Below are 17,901 nucleotides of genomic sequence, written 5' to 3' on the forward strand. Positions count from 1 at the left end.
TAATGTGGCTGTTTGACAATGTTTCTGGAAAAGGAAAAATATACTTGAAGATGAGGAAACCCTAACAAATATACTAAATTCAAATATTTTTCACCTCAATATGTTGATAAATAAAATGCTTAGCGAACCCAAAAGTTTGGTACCACCAATCGCTGTCCATACCGCCCTTCAGTGTAACTACTGAGAACACCTCATTGGGACCCTACTTTGCAACATTGTTTGGGAACTGTATAAAGTACTAGAATTCTTGCTAGAAACATTCCAGTTGGAAAATTTTATGAATCTTCGTATTTTAGAGGCTTGTTCCACGTGACATTTTTAGTAGAATAGGGTTTGTAATCAACAAGACAGTCTTTAGATGTTGTTATCAGAAGAGGTTGGGCTGATAACCTTAGCTCGACATAAAGCATGATCTTACTTGAGCTTCATACGATGGTTAAATGTTTCACTATATTTATAGTTACTCTGCGTTTCATTCCTCGCCCTTTCTTATTATCTGGCGTGAAGTAACCTTTATCCATCTGTGCCAGTCCTGCAGGTTTCTGCGGCAGGTGCCCGTTTGTGCAGGTGTGGTACCTCTAGCCTTTCCCAACTTGAGAATATACGACCGTGTAAATTTATAGTTCAAAATTAAATAAATTCATATGAGTTTATTTATATATATATACACAAAATATGTACCACTACAACCAATGAGGTATCAGGGGTTCAGATAATTTTTTCCCAATTAAGGGTACCTACGTTTAGAACTAGGTGTGCCCTAAGAGTGATCCCGATACTTTAGGGTTGACTCACAGTTATAGTTAAAGAATAAATAATTTCCTGCCTCCTCCGGATTTGAAACCGGGTTCTTCGATCTAGTAGGACAATGCCTTACTTATTGAGCTTCTCTACCCCAAACACCCATACAGATACATATATATATATATATATATCCTAGATCCGTTTTCTCGAATACCTTTTTTCGGTTACATATACGAGGAGACCTTAAATTGATTTATTCAAGTTAAAATGTTTATAAGTGCAGGCTATTATGCCTAAGTAGATTAATTAACAATTATAATGTTACATTAATCATCTTAATCTATTTCACACATTGATATCTTAATTTTCATATTTTCATTTACAAAGATAATTTTTGTTATAGGTGTATGTGAAGGTGGATTTTGTTAATGAAATTGTGATAATAGAGGCTAATGTGTGAAATTAGTTTAAGATTATAATTTAAAAGTATAATGGGCAATTATCACACTTGGGAATAGTAGCCTATTATTGAATTATTGTCAACTTGGTACATCAATTTGAGATCTCCTTCACTATGGTTTAGGGGCCGAAGGAGCTTTTTCTATAACTATTCATTTAAATTTAAAACTGTATTAAATAAGTACACAGCAAGTAAATGATACAGTGACATGATACAGTCTTGTGGAAATACTACCCTGTTTTAGAACTCTAATAGTTTGTATTTGTAATTAAATTTCTATATTTTGGATTACAAGGCGTATGGGAGACGTCTGATTGCGAGTATGCCTATTTTTATTTTAATATTATCATCATTAATAGTGGGCATTCATTTTCCACATAATGCGCGTTTACAATTTATGCATAACCGTTAAATATATATTTTAATTTTTAAAAACCCTAGAATACACCCTCTCCAATCTGCGTACAAGGCCTATCTTAATTTTTAATGTTATTTACAAATTTAGCATAGATGGAAAGATAAATTGATTTCCAACCGTTGCCATCCAACTTAAAATACATAATTTCCCTGAGCGTAGAGTCTTCTAGTTAATTTAGCCAAGCATTGCAAGCTTTACAACTGTAATGGAGCCAAGGCCTGAATAATGTTCAACGTTTAGCATATAATGGGATTAGGGGCTTTTTGCCTAAAAATATCAGCCCTGGGTTTTGGCATAGATTTAGATATGTATCAACAGTATTATACTGATGTATGTATATACCTTACAAATTTGAAACTTACTGAATGTCTAATTAACATAATAACAGGAATTGAAAATATACCTGCACAACTATTCTTACAATTAATATTTTTTTAACTAATTCTTCATCTTTCGAATTATTGCCGGAGGCTTATTCAGATTAAGTTAAGAGTAAGCTTTTTATCGGATCAAGATTTATCCTGGTGGATATTTAAACAAATTAAAACTAGGAAACATTGGTTATTGGGATCAATAATTAATTTTTGGGAGATTTTAATTACGGGTATGTCATCAGAAGTTTTTTTTACTTGTTATATTTAATGAGACTAACAAATAAAAATATTACTAGCTATTGTTTTGTAACAGATGTATTCTAGATGAGTAATAATTGTCCACTCCAACTGATTTGCTTGAGTTTTGTCATAATTTCAGAAATTCAAAATGGGATTAGTGGACTTTTTATGTTTGGTACGTTTATTTTTACAAATTATAACGACCATCATTATTTTTTTTAAAAGTATTTACTATTATTTCATTTGATTGCAGATAGTTTAGGTGTACCATCACATTTGACTGTGGAAATTCGCGATTTTCGAGTAATTTTTTTTTTTTTTTACGACTTTAAAGTTGAACACTCGATAGCCCGAGCTACAAGAAACATTGTTATGACTTTCGGGGAAGGGTGTTTTAACAACCTGACCATTCACCGGTGGTTTTAAAAACGAGCCTTTCCTCGAAAATCGAAAAATAATTAAAACCTGAACCGCTACAACCCATAAAGGGTCAGGGGTTCAATACTTTGCAAGGAAGTACCAGCGGTTGTGCAAGAAGGTGATTTTGTCAGAATCACTCTGACTCGACTGTTAGAATTTTACCCAATTAAGGGTACTAAATTCAAGAGGCTGGGTGGACCCCAGGAGGGCTCCAGAACCCCCAGGGTGGACTCACGGCTACAGTGTAACAGAAAACAATTTTCTGCCCAGCCAGATTCGAACCCGAGTCCTAGCAGACAGTAGCATCGTGCCTAACCACGGTGCCATCGCGCTCCCCTCTCCAAGGGATCATGTATGAATATGAGAATGGAAAGTTGAACCTAAATGACAACAGACATATATCAGGTTAGTGGTTTAATATCGACGAAACACTGGGACACATGCCAAAACCGTATTTAGATCCCAAAACGTTATTGGTTTATTTGTGGTGGTCAATGGCAGAATTGATTCATTTCTCATTTTCATCCAGAGGCGAAACCATTACATCCGCATCAAAAACATGTCAAAAAACAACCTGCATTCGTTAATCGGAAGAGACCACACTCTTATACAACAACCCCAGATCTCATGTTTCACGACGGACAATGAAGAAACTAAATAAAGGAGCTGTGTTACGTCCTTTCACCTTACTCGTTAGACTTATCTCCAATAGATTTATGTTTAGAAATTTGGACAATTCCCTTAAAGGTAAAATTTTTTGAAAATGATTCTCAGGCCAAAAACGCATTTTCTGGCTTCATTTATCCACAAAACCCAGAATTTTAAAGTTCTGGGATTGAAAAGTTGATAACACGTTAGGGGAATGTATGGAAAATGAGATGAATGAGTAGATGTTATTATTTGTCCTGTGAAAACTGGCGTTTCATTAGAAACGACCCAATACAAATCAAGAAAGAAATGGAGAAAGGTATGCATGGGCTATTTGATTTTCCCATACACTAACAGTTTCAGGTAGTCTGTCTGTTTTGTAATTTATGCATGTATTATTAGTGTTGGTAATTGTGTCTTATGCGTTTATGATATTAGATTTACATAAATTTAAATTTTTTCATCCGATTTTTTGTTAATAGTTTGGTTTATTATAATTCATATATTTTTCTATGGCGATAATTCTTTTAGATTGTTTTCTCTCAGTATATGATTTTGGGTGTATCGAATTTGAATCTATGTCCGAAATGAGTGGTGGGAGCAGTTTGGTATGATTTGTAAGATTATTTTGTTATAGAAGTATAACTATATTTGTGTTGATATACTCAGATACCATATGTTTTAGGTACTATTCAAAAGTTCCAAAATAGGATTCTCAGGAGCTTTTATTTGTTCAATTGCAGATCTAGATAAAGTAGCAGCTGTGTGTGATGGTTAATCATTTTTGTTTAACTTATTTGTCACAGTTTTTGATGTTCTTTCGGAAAGTGTTGTCATGTAGGGAATAGTACAAATTTTTTGCTGTTGGTTTTTTGGTGTTTCAGTTACGGTAGTGTTAGTGTTTGTTTTAGCACTTGGCGAATAAGTCTATGTGTGAATACCCGTTTATTAGGTTTGTAGGGGATTTAATTGTCCGCCCGGTTTATTGAATTTTTAATAAAATATGAAAATCTAGCCAAAAATATAGTTGTTTATTGTTATCTTCCATTGTCTTTTAATTTGAATAGTCTTTCATTCATGAGCTTATCGATGTAATAAAAAAAAAAGGTCAGAATCAAGCTATCATCATCGGTCAGAATCGAGCTAGATCGCCAGATTTATCCAACACCTTATCGATATATGAACTTGTGATATTAATCTCCTATTTTAATATGCCGTTTTTTAAAATGAATATTTTTTTTTTTACTAATTACAAAATAAAGTAATATTTTGAAAACCACTTAAAAGAATAGTTCATCACTATAACTACTTGATATAATACATGATTGATGAAAGTTTAGAATTTGTTACTTGAAATTTGAATAAGTTAAAAAAAAATCTAATATTGTTATTTATTGAAAAATATTGTTGTTACAAACATACAAGTATATGAGAAGTATTATGCCAAACAACAATAATAATTAATAATTAACCCAGTCCTGAGGTCATTTAAGAGCATTAGATAAGAAATATTAAAAATAACTGTAGGTACTTGAAATTTTTTAATTGAATTTTTTTAAATAATCTATTTTTTATTTTTAACTATAAACTTTTTTGAATTTGAGCTTTCGTAAAATAATGCATTGCTGTTTTAAAAATTAAATTAACTCCTGCAATGAAGTACGAGTACATATGTTTATGAAATTTTAGCCAACCAGAAATTAAGATTTTTTCAAGTAATAAAAATGAAAATCATAGTTTATTTGACATTAACGGATCGTTCATCATTGTATCCTTTGTATGTAAGAATAGTTGATTCGGTTGCTGAATCATAATTTACTTAAGTCTTTTTAAATGCCCGAGAGAAAAGCATATTTAAAAAGCCGGTGTGTGTTTATGAAGTAAATATTTGGTGTCAGCGGTATAATCTTTGTTGATAAGGGACTATCACATTGTTTCCATAAGTGGGACGTATACTGCATATGGAATTAGAAATTTATTCTGAGATATATTCTTCAGAGAAATTTGCTCACTTTGTTATTTCAAAAAGAAAAATAGAAATATTTGATTTACTACTATCATGAGAAAAATATTTAATGAAAAGGATCACTCAAATACAGCTCACAGTCCGATTATCGTACTATCCAATTTTGTTTAATTATTATGAATAAAGTTTATCTATGTATATTTTCTTGCTTCATTTTATTTCTTTTTTATTCTAGTTGAAGTTTTATGATATATTACGTTTACTTTGATTTTAAAAATTGTTTAAAATAAATAAATTAGCCGACTCGATTTGACGATATAAGTACTGTTGAGACACTATGTTTTTGTCATAAATATTCAATATTTATTCTATACATACAAACTGATTAATAATCTATCAGAACTCATTCTTTTCAAATTTTAATTTTTGATCAATTATAATTGAATTGATTAAGTCAAGCATGGAAAACTTAAATTAGGGAGTACATTTTTTAAAAATGTTTTTTCTTTTATTTAGTAAAGTGACTAAAATATTGCTTTTTTGTGTCATTAAAATTTTCTTGAGATTTAAACTACTTAAGTAAGCTTTTTTTTTATCTATAATTTTGGTTTAGATAACATGTACCTGGTTTGATTAATGTGTGTTATTTTATTGGACATGGATGAAAGTGAGTTATTTTATTGGATATGAAATGTTATTTTATTTGATTACTATTGTAGGTATATTTACGCTGTTAGTTCACAGTGCATTATTTTTTGCTTTAAATTGAAATTTATTTGTTTCTTTTTATTTTGACATTTTTTTAGATGAAATTATGTTTATTAGTTATTAGTTCTAATTATATTAGTTTATATTTTTTCTTATACTTATTTTAGTGTTAGTAAGATACAATAATACTTAGCTTATTTTTATTTATTCATAATTAAAATTATGTATTATCATAAAATATTTCTATTATCCCCCAAATGCATGTGCCTTTTGAGGGCTTACTTCTAATGAATCAATGGAACCAAGTCGAGTGCTGCTTCAATCTTTTATGCTATATGACATTTTTTTTTAATAATATATTTTTAAATATAATCTGTCTAAAGTTAATCGTTATTGAAAAAAAAATATCTTATTTTATTATGTTTTAACTCAAAAAAGGTAAATAACATATAATAGAAATGTCTTTACAAAAGTAAAAGTTAACAATTTTTTTTAAAAGTCTTGTTTTACATTTAAATTACAAATTAGGTCAGTACTTAAAAAAAAATGGGTTTATCTATATTAATTGTTTCGAAATTTTTGCCTAATAATCTACTGTTTTTTTTTTAAACATAATAATTTAGTTAAATTGGTAGTATGACAACATAATTCACAACTTATTAGATTACTCCAAATTGTGTTAGTAAATAAAATTGCGATTCTAATAATCCAAGGTCGACAGTCGCTACAGAGAAAGAACGTGTTCTAGTAAAACGAAACTGAAAGGAAAAAGAAGACGGGTCGGATTTTGAAAACGGAAAGTTGTGAAATCTCTTTCGCCCGTTATCAGTGAAAGTGGGTTCCGGTGACTTGGGCGTTTTTTATAGACGGAGATTTGGTGGCATATAGTAAACATGGATGTAGGTTAGAGACGATGCGTGTGTGTGTGTATGTGTGTAGCAGCGGCAGAGGAGGGAGGGGAGCGAGAGGAGGGGGGAGACAAGTGGGTCAGTGGGACGCCCTCCCCACCCTACCCCTTCCCCCCAACTGGGTCACCATTCACTTTCACTTGTTGGGGGGAGCTCATTCCATGCGGTGCCCGCGCCCCGTACACAGTGTCAGTTCAGTGTTGCCCCGCCCCCGCGCTTATGTGCTATGTGTTTGTGACAGTGGGGGAATATGTTATTAGACATGGAGCAGCACTCGACCCTCGGTTCTCTCAGTATGTCCCATTTCAGCCTGCCCAGCACGGGCGGGAGCGGCGATGACGCTGCGGCAGGAGGCGGCGGGGGCGGCACGTCACCGCTCTACGGCTCCCCGCCGCTCTACTCCATCACAGCGTCGGCCGCTCCCCAGCACTCCCCCGGCATCAGCTATGGATACAACTTAGAGGCTTGTTTCTTTTCCCCTTCAGGTACCGGCGGCGGCCTGGAGCAGGTTCCCGGCTTCCAGCCGATCCTCCAGCAGGGCTCCGAGCTGCCCGACACCAAGGAGGGCATCGAGGAGCTCTGCCCCGTCTGCGGGGATAAGGTCTCCGGTTACCATTATGGCCTCCTCACGTGCGAATCATGTAAGGGATTCTTTAAACGGACCGTCCAAAATAAGAAAGTGTATACATGCGTTGCGGAAAGGAGCTGTCATATAGACAAAACCCAGAGGAAGAGGTGTCCGTTCTGCCGGTTCCAGAAGTGCCTCGACGTCGGTATGAAGCTCGAAGGTGAGTCCTAAACTTGATTTTTTTTGGCTTATTTTGTTCAGTCGCTCAGAGTTCCTTTTTAATAACCTTTAGGGAGGATGTTTTTACAGTGCATGAGTGCTTTAGGGCCACCAAAATGTAATCTCGCGGTTTTAAACTACGCTTCTTCATAGTTATCATAAAATGCAAATATTTCTCTAAATTTCTTCTAGTTTTTTCCTCTGGTAACATGTCATATAATTATTCTACAATTCCACTGTCAGAAGTAAATTTTATAGACTTAATACCATAACATTCGTTAGTTTGACCTTGAAGTATTAAAGTATATGTCCAATAAATACTTTCGCGGAGTGTATATAAAGATGCACCTTTGCCACAAGTAACAATCGGCGATATACGCAGCAACACATAAACAGAAAAAATGATAAGAATCTTGATAAAGCGTTGTTGATATTTACGTGTTGTTTAAAAGTGGCCTGATAATCTTAAATTGTCAAACATTTGTCCAATAAAAAACTTTTCATCTGTTCGTCGTTGAACGAAACAAAAATTCCTAAAAATACAAATAAAATCAAATAGTAATTTTGTTTTTATTAATAAGACTAATGTTTTTCATAAATAAATTTTTAGACAATATGTTTTTATTTATCGATCTACTATCTTATCGGAAATAATCGTGATATATTTTTAAGGTTGGTATAATGTTATCGCTATCAATTAATTGATTTCGTTCCATTTTGCGTCCGTCAAAACATTACTGTAAAATTCAAATGTAGTAATACGATAATCTTTTACGCTATTTAATTACAATTTGATTAAAATTTATTTGAATCAAAGGATCGAAAATCGTTATCTTAATCTGAAATGATAAAAGTATCGTTATCACTCATTCATTCAAATATTCCGGTCTGTATTTTGGGGCGAGCAGAAATCTTAGAGACTCAGTAGTCGAAAGTTTTAAGAAAGACTTGCTCAATGCTGTGTCCCAACACTCAAATCGCACTCTCTTACACGCTCCTATGCTATACCTTCTCTTTTCTGTCTTATAAATAAGGGCATTTTTCAATATTTTTTCTTCCCATACTTTAGTTTTCCTAGTATTTTTTTTTTTGTTATGGTTCTTTAATTTAAATAAAATTGAATTTTTTATCTTACATTTACATTAGGTCTATACTATCCCAATAAAACAAAATTAGGAAACCTTTCATTTTCGTAAACCAATGTTATATATTTTTTTTCTTTATGAGCTCTGAGTAGACTGCATGCGCTTTATTTCTATGCCACTTGTTGAAGTATGTTCCTATGAATGCATTTGTCAAAAAATCATTTAATTAATTATGTTATTTATTTATTTTTATTAAAACACAAAACAGCATTTGATTTGAACATACGTCGTATAATTTTTGCCATATAATGCATGTTTCATTTTGAAGTTATTTTTTATAAAGTTTCTAAAAATAGCCTGGTTTTAATGTTTTAAGCTACTAGTTTAAATTCTAGTCGAATTCGGCCAAGTTATTTGCCTCTTTATTTTGTATCATAAATAGGTAAAAGTGGGTACCTAACCCTGATAAGTCTGACGGAAGAGCGAAATATTATAGGCTGGCTAAATCTCTTAGTTCCTTATTAGCATTCATATTCAGAGTCGGGGCACGGACTAGCGACACGACCATTTATTTCTATCCCAGTTCTTTTTTTTTGCATGCTCTATTAACTTATTCAGACTTTATTACAATTTTCGAACCTTTAAAAGTTAGTGGATTCGAAATTAACTTTATTACTACATAAGCGAACAATGATTTAGAATTTCAATTAGATTTGTTCATTTTTATAGTTAGTTTTGGTATAATTTATTTTATTTATTGTTTGTATCACGCCGCCATATTGTCTTCGTAAATCCCCACTAAAAGTGCGTTTGAAATTCTCCCCACTCCTTTGTTTCTAGCAAGTTACACATATAATTAGAACAGTGTTTAATTCTATTTTCTCCCTTTTTATTCTTAATTATCTCAATAATAAATAAAGTGCACTTCTAAAAAAATGCCCCTTGAAAATTCCCAAAATTTTAATTTATTAAAACAGTAATTTTTTTAATCACTTTACTTGGGAAAATCATTAAATTGATAATTCCTGATGTTTTACAAGCATAAATTTTGAACGAATAATTTCGATTTTAAATATTTATAATAAACGATCATATTATAACAATAAGTAATTAATTTTTCTTTTTGCCAAAAACCTTAAATCAATATTTGCTTTATTTTCGCCCTTTAATGAATGTGACAATGTTTTTTTTTTTTTAAATAAAAATTAATATGTTCTGATAGCAATGATGTCAATAAAGATAAAAATATTATAGTTTTTGTTAAAATAAACTACAGGGTGTTTTCTATCTGATGTTTTAATTGTAACGCATCCGTAGTCATTGATAAAACCTTTTCGATTTAAATATCTTATTTTGAATCTGAATAATTAACATTAAAATAAAGATAAATTACCTTTAAAATTAGCTGATTTTTTTTTTAGCATTTAGGTACGGCCCTAAAAATTTTATATTTCATTGACTAAGATGTGTTGCGGGTTGAGTATCCTCAGCGCCGCGTATCTTGTAATACATATCTTGTTTCAAATAGGAACTTATCTTTTTCTTTTAATACGTAGTATAACGAGTAATACCGATGGATTCCCCGAGTTAGCTTTTGTAGAATAGTAGGTTTTAAAGAAAAAAATATTGTCTTATTCATTTTTTTCCCTATTTAAATGTCATTTCACATCCATCGTAGGTACATTATCGTAAGTAGAAAACGCAATACTGTCGGAAAGCACTCCTTTAGAAGGAAGTGAAGAAATGAAAATAAAGAGGAGAAAAAAGTAAATAAAAAAAAAACTTTCAAGTGTGTAAAAACGAATGGAGAAGTTTCACAATTGGGCTAAGTTTCATCAGAAGTTACGGACTGAGGCAAACAGTGTGATCCTGTCCTACTACTAACCGGCTCGAAAACATCGCCTCCGCTAACTGTCCAACGCCATGCGCAAAGGTTATAGTTTTTAAGTTTGTTTTATAAAAATAAAAATTTCGACTAATATATTTATAGTCTAAATAAAGTAATGATTATGAGGAAAAATTAGTAATACATATTGTAATTTCGTATTTGACCTATTTAACTACGACTTCACAACCAATAATTTTCACCTCGTCACACAATCATGCCGGGACCTAACAGACGGTATCATAATGGCTTATAAACATATATTTCTCATATAGAATATTATCAGAAAAAAATGGTGGAATAGTATCAATTTATTTTGAAAATTGTACTTCTTATAATGTTAAATGTTTTAGTCGTAGTAGTTAAGTTAATAAAATATAAAATTAAATGTTTCTTAAATAAATACAAACCACGAGATAATCTGTGTGAATATCAAAGACCCGATTGTTATTCCGATAAAATGTATCTATTAAACGTTGGTTAATTTCTGTTTAGTTTGCCTTGAATTGTTTTAAAAGAGAAAAAAAAATGATTAAAATGAAGGTGTTACTGGATATTAACTTGAGCATAAATCTTACAAAAAGGAAAGTGATGATGGTCGGAAAGAAGCCAAGGATTATACTTGTTGTTATTGTAGACGAATTATCCCTAGAAACTCACGTAGATGAAAATGGAAAGGTTTTTTTTTTTTTTATTTATTTATTTATTTATTGATATTTGCAACTGTATAAAAAATACAACAAGTAAATTTGATCATAACGACATAATGATATGATACGGGATGTAGATAAACTATCCAGTAGTAGAACTCTAAAAACAGTTTACAATATAAGGTCACGAGGCCATCTTCTTTTCAGGCGCCTCGGAGGATTGCCAGGAATGGAAGAGGGAGCAAGGTTAGAAACTAGTGAGTTTGGGTGGTTAGGGAGTTTATTGTGGAAGGAATAATATCGGGTTCGGGATAGATCGGTTACATAAGGAACATTTAGGTGTTTATGGATGGTTTTATTAGTAACAAAATAAGGAGCATTAAGGATTTTACGAAGGATTTTGGCTTGTAAAGATTGGATACGAGAGGAATTCGAAGGTCCAGTAGGGAGGATGTTCGCTGCAGTTTATGGAGACTTTGTGGATAGGAGAGAAGTAGAAAAGACGAAGACAGAACATAACTTTTTGCTTAAAACATAGACTTTGGTGAAAATAAATCAACCAATGAACTTCGACAATAAATGAGAAGAATTCATAACGCCACTGTTTAGTGGCCAGCCGACGATATGATAAGAGAGGATTGCCTTAGAAGTTTTAGTCACCTTTTAAGATTGGATGAATCCCCAAGTTTGTCAAGTCAAGGTTAGTGGAAAAAGGAAGAGCTAAGAATACGGGAGAGGATTAAGTGAAAAATGACTTTAAGAAAAGCGGACTAAAATGGAACAAAGGAGGAAAATCTATAGTTTTCATAGATTTTCTACTCACGCTGGATAAGCTTGTAGAGAGAACTATGATGGTTCCGAAATTTCTCCAATAAAATTTATTTTTGTATAACTCAACAATTTCTAGTTAGTATCCGATTTTGCTATACTTGATCAAACTAGTTGAAGAGTTCATATGACTTCTAGACTGTTACGTTATTCCTTTATTATTTCTTCCTCTTGTATTGTAAAATATCTTAAAAACATTGTTACTGTTTTGAGTTGTATTCTCATCTTCCCACGTAAAAATAACCGCTTTTATTTACTTTTTCAGATTTATATCACTGGGTGCCGCTCCTTGTTACGTAGTAATTAAGATATTTAAGTGGAAATTATGTAGGTTATACAAAGGAAATTTACATATAATTACTTCGTACGATGATTCGGGTGGTTGAAAAATTTAAATGATTCCCAGCTAAATAATTTTAGCTTAGCACTGACGTATGTTTTTGAGCATGACTTTTCAAATGTTGATGACTGTTTGATTTATGGTGTACTTTTTTTGTTTAATGCTTTTTAAATCTTTAATTAGCATCCACTCTAGAAAAATAGTTATAATCAGTGCATTCGTTGGTAGTAAGATTAATTAATATTGAATTTCACGTTATCGATTAACGTTTATGTTAAAATATTAAGTTTTTAGCATTGTTATTCCAAGAATATATGAAATTCATTATAATTTATGTAAATCATAATTATTATTATAATTTTATAATTCATTATTTCTAAAATACTGTTTTCTAATCTCGATGGCGTATTTAATTCTCTCATTAGTACTATGTCGAAAATGTAAAAGTGTTTGTTGGGTTATAAATAGTTAAAGGTAAATGTCCCGTTGTTGGAAAGTTGCTATCTCGTTCCTATAAATATTTAACATGATAAAGGTTCAATAAAAAAATACTTTGACCACTATTACGGGTAGGATGAAAATATTCTAACAAGGTTGGACACTGTGCGGTAAAAAGTTTTAGTTATGTTTAAGATTTGTATATCATTTAAGACAAATCAACCAATCCTTGGAATGTATGGAACTGAACTACATCTAGTGAAGTAATAATCTTTTCAAGAGAACCCTTTTTTCCACCCGGTAAGAGTAGTTATGTCAGGAAATGACTTAAGTAGGTTAAGCGTTTTACACGGCGTTAAACATTTTGAAAGTCTGACCTATCCTACTTTATTGCCCTCCCTGAATAGTACCTTTGATTTACTCGAAAAAAAAAATAAGTAGTACTCGTGGAAATAAGTGTGTTCTTTGATCTTCTATTATCATTTTTAAGGATCACTGCTTTTAGTATTGAAACAAACAAATAATCATCAAAATTATTTTTTAATTAAAATTGATTGATAAATAGTATTAATTTTATTAATGTATTTTTCTCTGAAGTAAATTTGTTCGTATGGATCTTGAAAGATAAAAAATAATTCATAAACCTAATAGTAAATATGTAAGAATGGCAAAATGTTAATTTAGTTTTTAATGAACTTTCATTTACAGAGATTTAAATTTTATATTTTCCAAAAAAAGAAAAGTGTTTTTTATGTCTTAAATGTTTCATTTTTAAGTGACATCGCACATTGGGAAATTCACGGAGATTTTTATATATACATTTTGTCACAGTGATGATAATTCTATTAAACTGTTCCATAGATTTTAGCATTTTATGCTCCGGTTGGAAGTCAAAAAGATACACAAAATAGCAAAAACAAATTATTTCGTCGGAATAACGTTTCATCCCACCTATAAGGCCTTAGTGTGAACGATACGAGATACAATCATTGTATGAGAAAACAATAAAAAATATACATATAAAGCATAAAAAAATATTTCAGAAATAAGAAATAGTAAACTAAGCAGATATGAATATAAATTGATAGAATCATAATTATTAACAAGTACAGTAATGAATGATAGAATTAATTGTTGTAGTAAAAGTACTCATGTGGTACATTTTCAATTCTATTACTTATTATTTATTTATATATTTTTTACTCTTTTTTTTTTTTTTTTTTAAACACTTTTGTAGAACATTCTATGTATATTCTAATAGCGATATCATAATTAAGGTTTGTATCTTGTTCTCATTTACCTCTTATGACGTCCTGTAAAGTGGATAGTTTGTGTACCTTTTTTTGACTAATTACATATTAGGTCTGTTCCAACAACCACTTGTGACTGTCCAGAACTCTACGGAGCATGCGCAGAACAGGTTTTGGTAGGGAACAACCCGTATTACGCATGCTCCGATACAGTTCCGAACAGTCAATGGTCAAACAGACCTACTGCCAAATAATAATCTTCCTCTAAAATGTATTTCTTCCCAAATAAATACCGTATGAACTCTGACAAATGCGGATATTAGTTTTATTTTTCATATAACTCGCACGTAATATGAAAGAGAAAACCATATTTTTTTGTGTGTTTGTATGTTCATTTCTAATTTTTTGGGGGGGAGGGAGGAGATTGTAGTTTGGCCCTTCTTCAAAATTTCCGTTCAGGAGACCAAGACGACATTTAATGTTTACTGTAGCCAGCCATTCATTGAGGATATTTTAGTGTTGGGATCGATAAGTTATTTACTATTACTACGTTGTTGAAGACAAAAGGGGGATAGTAGAACCATTGGAAGATAAAATATGTCAAGGATGCTGGGGATGGCGTCAACAGCTCTAGCGCTCTGTAGCCTAGGGTTGCTATTTATATTCTATAAGGGAGGGAGGGTACTCACGTGCCGCCCTTGGCATTGGCCCATTTTTATTCTTGATCCTAATTGCTTTTATATTAATTACAGTCATTAATTAAGGAAAAATTAATAATATTACGATTGAATTACAGGCAGATTCAAACTCGACTATAAATCTATTTTTTTCTTTATTCTCATTAATTTTTTGTACTCCAATTAAGGATATTCTACATGTCACTGCTTGTTTGTCATGTGGCACATCTAACAAAAAAAAAAGTTTTGGTTTTATTTAGAAATGGACGTGTTCTGAAGATATTAACTTAGACAGGGATTCTGTCTCTTCAGTAGTCCTCTATAGACTATCCAAAGCTTGTTGCTTTGTCGTCATAACATAACTACAGTCTACTTTATAGTTCATTGAATTCTTCAATAATAATTTTTTTTTGTAAGTTGTTCTTCTATTTAAACAATCATTTCTTGGAATTATTCTGTTATTATTATGTTCCAATTATTTGTTGGAATTAGTAAATAAGGAATTTTATTTATTTATTTATTTTTTTACTGTTGTAATATTAAAACTGCTATAAAGGAACTACATTTGAAAATATAACAGGTTGTAGTTAATAGGATATCTAAAATTATGATTGATATTAATATGAATTAGATCATCATAATGATGAGAGATAGTTAACCATGGATAAATTATATGAGGAGAAGATGGTTGGGAGGTGTGGTCTAAATATAACACAAATAACTTGTTTGAAATAACTTATTTAATTTATTTGTTTAGGCCAGAATTTCAAGTCTTCGTCAGGGCTAAAAGCAAAGAAAAAGATAACAACCAATGAATACAAAAAATAAAATATAAACAAAATGACATAAAGTAAATAATTGTACAGAATGAAATTAATAAAATTAAAGTGATAAAAGAAGTAGAAAATAAACCATCTTTTCCTCATATAGATCATCATAAGTTGGCTACTCAAAAAGGCCAATTAATCAAAATATTAAATAATTATAGTTTTTTTTGTATCTTTAAATTGTTTGATATATCTGGAATAGTACTTTTTTTTATTAATCAATTTGTTTTAATAGTTTTGTATAAAAAAAAAGTTTATTTTATTTTTTAAAAGCTAGTTACATCAAATTACAACAGGTTGCGAGTAAAGTTAAAAGATAAAAACAATTGGAATGAAACCAGGTTATCAGATAATAGGTGTGCTAACGAGCCTGGTTATGTCGTTACTTAACCAGGGACGGTTATTACATTTGTATTATTTCTGTGAAAATATTATGTTTTCATTAATTAGGTAAAGTGTTGCATTTATCTAAATTAATGCTTGGATCTATTCTGCGATCTTAGTTTACAAAAAAAAAATTATTATAAAGTTCTTTTATCTGATTGTTTAATTTTAATATTTTCCAATTTTTACATATCAAAATATTTCATATTATTTTCATTGCATTGGAATCCAAACCAATAAATTCGTTCTCTTGTGTAGATTTGCACTTGAAAGAGCTATGATGAAAGATCATAAAGCTATTTTTATGGATGTTGTAATTTATTACCGTCATCGTAGTTATTCGCCATTCGTTACAATTGCGAGCTTTATAATTGTTTATTAGCTAATAACTTTCACAGAACCTTTGTTCAGCTTCGATAAAATTTTCTTCCTTAATTTTTTTTTTAGGAGTTGTTGGAACAATTTACTTGGTCTAACATTTTCATCTCTGATATTACCGCTGATAAAAAAAATCTCTAACCTCTCTCTTCGGACCTACCTACTTCTTTTCAGAAGATGATTGAGACATATTGTTGCACTATGGATGAGTGAGCCGACAATGACCTGAACCAATATGAAAAGCACATCCTATAACTAAACAATAATTAGATATTTAATTGGCTCTAAAACGGATAGAGGAGTTACGGTCTTAGCCTTTCGCATTGTTCCAGTAACCTTTAGCTCGGAGTAATTTTGTCTTACGTCACATGCTTTGGAGGAGGGGATCGTAGTGGGGAGCTATTCCTACCAAATCTCTTCCAAGAGTTTCTATGTTAAATACCTCCTTTGAAAGAAGGGTATAAGGGGGGAAGCCTTAATCCAGAATATTTTCAATTTATCTCTATTAACTAGGTGTATTTTTGAATTATTTTTTTTATCTATGTATTATAGATGTGTGTATGTATATGTATTAGATAATTTTAAAGTTGTATGTTTGTTGGCAAGACATTCTTCATGCGAAGGAGCGATACTTCAATCGTAGAGTTGAAAGAACAATTATAATAGTCGAGGATTGTTTAATTTGGACTATAAATTAGTTCATTATTTAGTGAAAGATTATTGGAGAACATGAGTAAAAATCCCGCTACTAATGTCCTAATTCAGGTCATTATGTTGTTTTCGTAATTCATAACATTTCTTATTATGCTTAAGAAAGACGTACTTATGCTATCTGTTGAATAGTAATTATTACGTATGGACGAAAGATTTATTTGCTTTCACCTCAATTGGGACACAAAGGGCGTGTCGTTTTGTATTGTAGAAAACAATTGTAGTCAGGGTAAGATCTTGTCTTCCTCAGAGGAAGTCTTATTTTTATTTTATATTTTATTGAATTATAATTTTTTTTTTATTGTTGCACTATGGAATTAAAGTGAAATTTCACTAGCCGGATTTGAATCAGCATATTAGTCAAGTATTCAAGTTAGAGCACTTGATAGTGTTTCGTCGTTGACTTTTGATCGATTGTGTGTGAAAACTGCATCCTTTTAATTTTGCACTATGAAAAAGATTTTAAATTGTATTAATTCAGAAAAAACTCAAATTTAAAACCCCTAGCATACTGTCCTACTGCATTTCTCTGCAAATTCTAATTTTCTCTTGATTTTATTTTTAGGAAGTTTGATTATATAAATTGTTATTATTTTAAATTTTTGAGGTGAAAAAAACAACTTCGAAATAGAATATAAACTATTCTATATTTTGCTTGTACAACGTTTCGGGACAATTATCCCATACTCATGCACCTTTGCATTCACGTCTTTGTATTTTCAAAATGGAAATTGAATATATGACACACACACACACATATATATATATATATATA

The 17,901-nt window shown here is 31.1% G+C and overlaps 1 protein-coding gene across 4 annotated transcripts in view; it reads left to right on the forward strand.

Annotated features, from left to right (window-relative positions):
• Positions 1–17,901, forward strand: part of ftz-f1 (ftz transcription factor 1) — a 348,349-nt gene that overhangs the window by 189,416 nt on the left and 141,032 nt on the right. For 2 of the 4 annotated variants that reach the window (XM_067051449.1, XM_067051450.1), the window contains exon 2: positions 7,372–7,674. The exons of 1 other annotated variant lie outside the window; for it this stretch is intronic. In XM_067051449.1, coding sequence (XP_066907550.1) covers positions 7,372–7,674 — 303 coding nt within the window. Of the gene's footprint in view, positions 1–7,020; positions 7,675–17,901 lie in introns of those variants that run through there. One more of the 4 variants, XM_014431400.2, reaches the window with a different exon arrangement.

Source organism: Halyomorpha halys, unplaced genomic scaffold (genome assembly GCF_000696795.3).
Source record: "Halyomorpha halys isolate HHAL.00 unplaced genomic scaffold, Hhal_1.1 Scaffold968.1, whole genome shotgun sequence".
Classification (NCBI taxonomy): Eukaryota; Metazoa; Arthropoda; class Insecta; order Hemiptera; family Pentatomidae; genus Halyomorpha; species Halyomorpha halys.